At 34.6% G+C, this 10,109-nt stretch overlaps 1 protein-coding gene across 1 annotated transcript; it reads left to right on the top strand.

Moving 5' to 3' along the window:
* Nucleotides 1-2,202: 2,202 nt before the first annotated feature.
* On the top strand, nucleotides 2,203-8,963 carry LOC102803467 (alkaline phosphatase-like). The gene is made up of 9 exons (XM_006811595.2): nucleotides 2,203-2,285; nucleotides 3,607-3,830; nucleotides 4,096-4,270; nucleotides 4,699-4,871; nucleotides 5,113-5,314; nucleotides 5,982-6,122; nucleotides 7,340-7,531; nucleotides 8,058-8,195; nucleotides 8,685-8,963. The coding sequence occupies exons 1-9, from the start codon at nucleotides 2,216-2,218 to the stop codon at nucleotides 8,870-8,872; spliced, it is 1,503 nt and encodes a 500-aa protein (XP_006811658.2). The 5' UTR covers nucleotides 2,203-2,215; the 3' UTR covers nucleotides 8,873-8,963.
* The last annotated feature ends 1,146 nt before the right edge of the window (nucleotides 8,964-10,109 follow it).

The following is a 10,109-nucleotide window of genomic DNA, read 5'->3' as shown; positions in this document are numbered from 1 at the left end:
GGGCACTGAACGGTTTTGTAAAGAAATTGATATGGTCGGAAATCAAGGAAAAATATTTTACAGGCTCAGAAGTAAGAAAAAACTTCTAAATAATTCTCAGAAATATATACTCCAAGACAAAATCCCTACAGGTAGTGTGAAAAAGAGTATTCAATTGACCAATGTCCTCTACAGATTTTAAATGAAATCTTCTAATCAGAATCATAGTCTCTTCACTACTGTAGAGTGACTGTGTCGGAAAGCATCGAAACATGTATCTAATTTCACATGCTTTTTATTATTTGTTGAAAAATGTGTATTTTGTATTTCTCAAGAAGGGGGTGTGAATTAATGAACAACGTTCACTGCAAATTAAGAATATGAAAATGTGTGTCAAATCTTTGGTTAAAGCAACACTGTGATAACACGGTCAAACAATTGCAGTTTTCACTGTTTTCTTGTTTTCTTCTAATCTGCTTTTAATCAAACAAATAATCGATATTACTTTATTTAAATGCGACTAGATTAAGTATCAAAGCTAATGCTACAGAGGAAATACCAAATAGCATTTTGCGTTTCTGACATGTACACATGCGCATATAAGCTTCAAAGGCAGCGTACGCGGTCAGAAAAGGAAATGGTAACGAGATTTCACCAAAATTACTTCAAAAAATATTTGACTCGAAAATAAAACCAATTTTAAACTATGGAGCGGCAGTTATAGGAAATCGGTATTGTAAACCAATTGAAGATGTTCAGTTAAAGTGGTGTAAATATATATTAGGTGTGGGGCAAAATACAACCAACAGTGCAGTTATGGGTGAACTCGGACGATATCCACTTAGTATTGGCAGAAATCTAATCCGTATTAAATTTTGGAAACGTATTCTGAAAATGTCATCTAATCGTCTCGTTTACAAAGCCTATAGAGAGTCTGAAAAAATGGAACAGATAGGAAAGCCATGTTTTGCTTTAGCTATTAAGAAATTATTAATTAAACACAATATGCATACTGTTTACAATATGCATACTAAGTTTATCCCCCAAATTATCGATGAAACAACGTTGTTAATTGGAAAGAAAGAGAGAGATTGTTTTTTCAAAAGTTGGAAAGATGCTTTATTTGACGATGTTCGTAGATCCCCAAACAGTAGAAATAAGTTACGAACGTTTTGCCAATTTAAAACAAATATGTTTTATGAGAATTATTTGGATATCGTTTGTGTTCCCCTGTACAGACAAGCTTTAACTAAACTCCGGTGCTCTAATTATAAGTTACACATTGAGACCGGTAGATATTATGGAACTCCAGTGGAAAATAGAACCTGCCAAATATGTAAAGATGCTGTTGAAGATAAAACTCATTTTCTGGTAGTTTGTCCAGCATATAACCATATTCGAAAACCGCTTTTTGATCGAATTAACCGCATTGAACCACAATTCGAGTTCCTTTCGCCTATCCGTAAACTTACATATATTTTTTCTCAGGATAACCATGAAATCATCCAAATTATTGCAAGATTTGTATACTCAGCTTTTCAGATTACATATAATTTGTTAGTGTGAGTTCTCCAATAGATGAGTTGTATATGTGTGTGTATGTGTATATATACATAATACTTTATTTTATTGAGGCGATTAAAGTCACGCCTGTAACTTTCGCATTGTAACCTGTTCCCCCAGGTTAGTGGGGTATATTTCTTTAGAGAAATGGAAATAAAATAATAATAATAATAATAATAATAATAATAATAATAATAATAATAATAATAGTAATAATAATAATAATAATAGTAATAATAATAATAATAATAATATAACAGCGATAATATTTAGTGTTTATTATTAACTGTTTCAGCATTAGACGTTTTGGTTAACTGTAAATCGTTTTTTATTTAAGTCAAAAATAACATTTCAACAGTATTTTGCATAGATCACAACGATAACACTTTCCTGTGCTAAAAATTATTTCACACCGCCCCACCTCGGAATTTTTCCTGTGAGTACAAGTTGCATATCATTAGTTCCGTGGTATATTTTAAATTGTGGGTCAAGATAATAATTTATGATTAATTTGTTTGATTTGTTATTTATTTATCTGTTATGACGTTGCATCACCCGTCGACCTAATAACCAACCATAATTAAATTATGTTATCATTTTAACACCTGTTTTCAAGACAATTTGTTACAAAACAGATTTCATAGCACACCCATTCGAGGATTTCAACAACGCCATGGAGCAGATATTCTCATCATTGTGCATGTTGATATTTGTCCAATGTTTGCAGCATGGGGCTGCCCAGCGTGAGTAAACCCAGATTAGTTGTGTACAATGTGTTCGTTCTATTTTGCTGTTCAGTCAGATGCGAAGGTATACCTAGTACGTCAGTAAATGTCATGTTCCCGAGAGTGTTCATCCAAATACAATGAATAGATAATGCAATTACTAAGTATTGATTTCCGTTGTTGAATATTGTCAACGTGAAGACAACATTGTACGGAGTGTTAATACATATTACATGAATTGACCGACACGAAGGTCGAAGCTATTTCGTACCTCAGGGCTGAATGAGTTCGATTATTATTATTTTTGAGGAAAATAATAACAGTAAGTCCTAGGGATTTTCGAACCTCTGCCAATCAAATTCAATATAACAAAAAAGAAAGATATCTATTTTATCACCATTTATTTTCTAGACGCGCCATCAACATATGGGGTATGTGCTCTTCGGCTTATTTTTTCAGTTCTTTTCGATACATATTTGATATACGTTATTTGCTGTCATATTAGCATAAATAACACAGGTGTGTTTATGAGCAAAAATTACCATATTTGTACGATCTAGTATACATGCAAATGTGCTCATATTGGATATGCGCTTCTACTAAAGCAAATATGGTAAGTTATAAAAACAATCTAAGAATACGTGTTATCCAGCGTTGGCGTTTTTTTAATTTCGGTCCTAGACACTCAAATACCGCCATGAACCCTACTATAACAAAATGGGTTGGCCGCACAACAAATTGATGTGCACTGTTTTTGAATAAACAGATAAACCAAACACAAACTATAAATGACTAATGACTTGGTTTTAGAAAGCCATAACAGCAATGAATGTTTACATCCAATATTTTTCATCAATACAATTTTCCAGCCATATATTGATTGGACTGGAAAGCTTTTAAACTGAGTGAAATCTACACATTGAATGAATGCATAAAACACGACATAGATGCATAGTGTTTGACTGTAAATATCTCAATTACACTTCTGATTTGGCACGGTTGGAATAAATTCGAATTTAGGTTATTGAAGGTGCGCGATCTTACACTTCCACCCTGACTTCTGACAACACTACTCAGGGCTACCCAATGTTTGTTTATGGATGAAATTGAGAGAAAGATGTTTGACTCAAAATACCGGACACTTTTGATTTTGAGATCCATACATTTGGTCGTGTATTGTAATATGTAGTCCTTTGTTTGTTCTCTGGTGGTCTTCCACTTTACGAATTATTTATTTCAGTATATATTAAGTATGACGTCATTTCTACCTTACGCGAAGTTTTCGGTACACAGTATATATCCATACTCATACATAAAATGTGACTACTTATTTTGATAGCTGCCGACGTATGGTACGAACAAGCACGTCAGACCCTGGATCATGCAATTAGTTTAGAGAATCTGAACACCAATACAGCAAAAAATATTATTCTTTTCCTTGGTGATGGTATGGGCGTTACGACTGTGACGTCAACGCGCATTAAGAAGGGGCAAGAAAAGAATGAAACTGGGGAGGAATATATACTAAACATGGACAAGTTTCCCCATGTAGCTCTATCCAAGGTGAGTTATAACTTGGAAATTAGTTTCATTGCCCAGACCCAAATTTTCTAAATTGTAGCACCCCTACAACAAAGGTTTGCGATTTAGCCCAGTTGGAATCATTTGTCCGCGGGCCTTGGTATTGTACATTTCAATATAATAATTTTGAATTATTATTTTAAAAAGTCAGCATACGTAAATGCAATATTTTCAAATAAGGCGTTTAATTTGTATATGTTAAATTTCTCCATTGTTGCGACATTTTACCGAAATTGAATTCCAATAGACTTACAATACTAACTATCAAGTCCCGGATTCAGCTGGAACTGCTACAGCATTTTTATGTGGTGCCAAAACTAAGCGTGGAATGATTGGTCAAGACGATACGGGTACCAGAAGCGATTGTGAAGCAAGTCTGGGATCAGATATTCCATCAATTCTTGAAATAGCTCAACAAGCTGGTAATCAAATATTATAGATTTTTTAAATTCATATTTAAGTACAATGTGGTGATTTAGAGATTGTCTCACATTGCATCAACATTACTAGTACTATTTTAAAGGGCGGTAGTCGTCGCGCCACGCATGCGCGAGATATATGGATCTCATATAAACAAAGATGGCGTTTTTGACTATTGCGAAGATCAACGAGTACAAACTGAGACGTTACCAAGTTTTAATTATTTTAGGTCAAACCTCATACATACTTAGAAGAGCGCATTGGATTGTGAGAAAATCAATGTTTATCAACACAAATGTCGCACATGCGCAGCGCGACGACCACACCCTAAAATTATGATTATGTACTTTTATTTATTATTTATTCTACTATTTTATGAACTATGAGTAAAAATTACACACAATGTAACAAAAATATATATATCTTTTAGGTAAATCCGTTGGAATTGTGACAACAACTCGCCTCACCCATGCCACCCCCGCGTCTGCCTATGCACATATTCCTGACAGGTACTGGGAGGCTGATAGTGATATTCCTCTCGAAGAGCAAAATAAGGGTTGTGATGATATTGCCCTGCAGTTCATACAAAATCCTGGCATACAGGTAAGCGCCGAACAACCGCTGTGACCCTATTGCTCTGTACTTCGTTCAAAACACTGCATGTTGGTATTTCTGAGCAATGGTTGATAATGCCATGTAGTTTTTTCAGAATACCAATATACAGATATGTTTTAAGAATAGTCAATATAAGGTATATTTTCACAAGAATTGTATTTTATGTTATGGCAAATTTGTTATTCGAGAATATTAATTTTTACTCAACAACACTTGTTTACATCACTAGGTTGCTCTTGGAGGTGGACGGTCGAAATTCACACCGACAACTTTGGATGATCCTGAAAACCCGATTACAAAAGGCGACCGTGATGATGGACGAAACTTAATTAAAGAATGGCTGGAAAGCAAGCCTGAAGGAACAGCTGAATTTGTATGGAACGAGGCAGACTTTGATTTGGTGGACCCAGCTGAGACGGACTTTTTATTAGGTTAAGTCAGCAATAGTAATAAGTTTTTTGAGATTTATATAGAGTGACTGTGCGAAGCTGAACACAAATTATAGCGCCTATATCATTACCCGAATCAAATACGACGATTATAGGGATTCGTTATTGTTCTTATAATTCACCACCACCAGAATTACATGAATTTAGTTAAATCTGTAGGCTTTTTGCTGGAATGAATTTACTTTCGAATAGGAGATTATATTATCACACGATAGCCATGACGTCATACAATTGTGATAATGGCGATTTATTATAATTTATTACCATATTTATTATAATCTATTACCATAGTGTATATAAATTGCAACCATGGTATATATCATTTACTTCTATGATATACAGTGTATAAATATTGTAACCATAGTATATATCAATTACTGCTATTGTATACAGTGTATAAATATTGTAACCATGGTATATATCATTTACTGCCATTATATACAATGTATAAATATTGTAACCATGGTATATATCAACTACTGCTAATATATACAGTGTATAAATATTGTAACCATTAAATATATCAATAATCAGCATGGTGTATATCAATTGTAACCATAGTATAATCAATTAATCCCATGGTGCAAAAGGTATATTAATTACAACCGTGGTATAACGAGACAAGGGTTTACAATATTTGTTTTTTCAGGTCTGTTCGCTGCTAGTCACATGAGTTATGAGAATAGCCGACTTGATGACAATGCCGGGGAACCACACATTGCTAGCATGACAAATAAAGCCATCAAGATCCTGGCAAAGAATCCTGAAGGATTTTTCTTACTAGTTGAAGGTGCCACAAATTAATTTTTCTTAAGGCTACGAATCGAATACAAATGGAGAAAATTTATGGACGACGTCAAAAGATCGATGTCGGATAAAAAAACTTAATTCCTTTAGTTTTTTTCCAAACCCCCCTACCCCCCACTGAAACTTAATTGATAAATATTGGTCATGGCGTCAGACTACATTCACCATTAAATACAAATTGATAATCGGACAGTAGTATTGCATAGCAGTTGGTTGTCAGGTGGGTGTAAAAAGATTTTACAAATGCACCTCATTTGACGCACAGATTTACACTCAAACCAAACCATTTTTCTGTTTTTTCCCTTTTCGGTTATTTCTGTACATGATTGGATAGAATAAAAACGAACTACAAATACTCCAAGATTGTTTTGACTTCATTAAAAATAAAATCGTTTTTGAAGGATGGAAACTTTTTGAGGTCAAAACCCCCCACCCCCAAACTAAAGGAAATAAGTTTTTTATCCGACATCGATCTTTTGACGTCTCTTAAAAGCATGGAGAATTATTTTATTGAGAGAAAATTTTCATCAAAATAAATGAAAAAGAACTGATAAAAAGGATTATTGGGTACCTGAACTTGTAGCAATAGAAAAAATAAATTTGTTTGTTTTACGCTCTACATTGGTGACAATTCTGCGAGAATTTTATTAAAGAACATACAACTGAACTTCATAAACTTGTTTGGTTCGATCATATCTATTAAACCAATTAATCTTATTTGACTGTTGAATTTTTACCGAATCTCTGCTGCAGTAACTGTCATACTGAACTGTGACGTAATAGTCAACCAAAATTAGATTGCGACCAGGTTAAAACCCACAATCATTAATACTGAATTATACAGCAGAGTATTCGAGACAATGCGAAGCTACTAACGAGATTGCGTATGATTGGCTACCCAACCTTAACATCTAACAGTTAAACCAATCACTGAGAAAGAAGCTTGTTTATTGACTGTTTTTCCGACGTATCAAATACCGCCTTGTATATATGCTACGACACAACTGGGATATTCACAAGTTTGTAAAATACAGGCTTTCATACCTGTAAACAGTCGACTCGACGGGGTGCATGTTTCCTGTTTCTCCGATCTAAATACTCGCCAGTTAATAACCAGTTGGCCAGTCAGAAAACGACCTTTCCCTATTTAAGTATTTTTTGACACTGACCTTATTGGTTGTGTTTTCTATTATTAAACAGGTGGTCGTATTGATCATGCACACCATGCCAACGTTGCCTCTAATGCTCTTTATGATGGCATAGCATTTGACGATGCTATAGAGATGGCAAAGAATATGACGTCATCGACAGACACTATGATTGTTGTTACAGCCGACCACAGTCACACAAATGTTGTCAATGGTTACCAAAGCAGAGGCAATCCAATACTCGGTGAGAATAAATGTAGTTTAGGCTCAGTACTCACTTCATTTTATTACCGAGTAATTGTTGATTACGTAAGATATACGAGTGTGTGGTTTGCTTTCCTCGTTTGGGAATAATACAATATCAATTTTCCAAATAAGAGGGGAGCATTAGAAACGCTTGGTGATGCAATGGCAGAACAACTGTGCAAAATATAGTTGTCTTTAGTTTTGTACTATTTTTTTCCCTTGAAGAATTTGCATTATTTCATTATTTGCATTATTGTGAAATATGTTTTCTCTGAAATGTATGCATGCTGCTGTATTTTTTCCTGTGCATTTTTTTTAAATTCTGCCTCGCCCTCAGAATTTCTAATGGTAAACCCCTAATTTTACAAGTCACGTGTTTAATGTTTCATATATGTATTATTTGAAATAGCTATTGAATATCGTTAATAAATTAAAGGCAATTTTTGAAGAATAAATCCACCAAAAAAGTGAAAATTTCCCTTCTCGCTACCTTAAATAACACACATTTAATTAATTAATAACAGGTAAGGCCGACAAAGACATTGGAGCCGATGGATTGCCATACACCACTATATTATATACGAATGGCCCTGGTGGTATAACTGTGGATCAAAACTATCGGACAAGTGGTAATAGAGGCGATATAACTGATACTGATACTGGTAAGTGTGCGTCATGAGATACGGCGTTATGTGTGGATACTGTGTATACGACATTTGCAGAAAGGTGCAGCATATTTTGATGACGTGGCACGGTTGGATACGGTGATAAGGTTAGATAACATGGCACGTTTGAATAACGTTGTAAGGTTGGATAGCGTGGCAAGGTTGCATAATGTACCATGGTTGATATCGTGGTAAGCCGGGTTGGGTAACTTTGTTTGCTCGGATAACGTCGTACGCATAGATAACGTGGCAAGGTTGGGTAACGTGGTATTTCAAATATGTATTCTACCGTGCCGTTATTTGTTTGAAGATTTGTGGGGGGGGGGGTGTGCAAAATGTTGCTCACTATTTACTGACCCACTTTTGCAAATAGTACTTTGCATTTCCCAAATAAAATACTTGCTTTTACCGTAAAGTATATTGCATGTGAATTTATTTATTAAAAGTATTTTTTAACTTATCAATGGTCTATGTTGCATTTTTCAGAGGCAGATGTGTACATACAACAGGCATTGGTACAACAGGTATCATCAGAACATGCAGGGGAAGACGTGTTAATATTTGCTGATGGGCCGATGGCTCATCTAATACACGGCATTCACGAACAACACTATATAAGTCACGTAATGCAATACGCAGCTTGTATTGGTAATTATACAGCTGCGTGTCCGTAATTAAAATATGACACTTATTTTTAAAATGTAACTGCTCACCAATAATTTCTAATTAATATAATTTAATTAAAATAAATACAATTTAAATGTGTTCACTTGAATTGATTTTTTGACTGTGTTGGGCGATTGCAGACATGTGTTTAATAATGTCGCACACATGACGTCACTTGTCTGATGTAGGCCCTACATTGCTGTTTATAGTGCTACTTTACAAAATTAAACTTATTAAAATGAATCGTATTGTGTACATCCACTGAGATGTCAAACAAAATGGTAGACCTAGATACATGATGATGCTAAATAACACTACCTTATAGACTTTCCGTTTTCGACATTGTGACATTCTTTCAAACATGAGAACAACTGATTTTGATAAGAAAATTCAGAAATATGTTAAGAATAATTCATAACGAAATGTATTCCATACACACACCAATCATAATTTCATAATTTCCGATTACACAAGAATATTAAAGAACGCAAATAATTTGTTATATTTTTGCTTTACATTTGTCTTGCACTGAAAGACTGAAAGAAGCTGAATGAATTACAAACTATGTGTGTTCAACAACTCGTGTATAAAATAATATGATTTTACATGATAAAATACTGTATATTCTGTATAAAACAAAAGAATGTTACAATGTCGAAAACGGAAAGTCATTATGGGAGTGTTAAACTCTTTAGCACAGCTCTGAAGTTGTATTCAGCCCATCGCTCAATTCTGATGATGAATTGACAACTCACATGACGAATCACTCACATAAAAGTATTGTAATAGATATCCTTTGGCCCATGTCAAGTTTTCAACACAGAAAATTACATTATAGTGGTAAAAGTTAACTGGCTCGTTATTTTGACCAATCACCCTGGATACCCAATCAAACATGAAGTGATTGCATGGATTTGAGTTGGGAATATCATATAACACATTTTGGTTTATTCGTGTGGTGTCCTGCAAAGGCAGGGTCTGCAAATATTCTGTTGTGTTCCCATTGACATAATTGAACTCGGTTGTGCTTATTGTCATGACAATTGTCCGGTTCCTGTGGCATCATTGACCATGTCAAAAAAAATCAGACTTGTAGGTGATCATCGTGCATTGGGTTGTTACGTCGTCCTCACCAGTGCATGGAAACGATTTAGCCAACTCCAGGCCCGCCTGGCTACTTAAGATAATCTGCTTAAATTTTCAAACAACCACCAGTAATTATGAACTATTTGGCTACGAGCTGGG

The sequence above is a fragment of the Saccoglossus kowalevskii genome, chromosome 13 (assembly GCF_978046115.1).
Source record: "Saccoglossus kowalevskii chromosome 13, keSacKowa6.1, whole genome shotgun sequence".
Taxonomy (NCBI): domain Eukaryota; kingdom Metazoa; phylum Hemichordata; class Enteropneusta; family Harrimaniidae; genus Saccoglossus; species Saccoglossus kowalevskii.
Note: the sequence above shows the minus strand (reverse complement) of the source record. Positions and strands in the feature narration are given on the sequence as shown.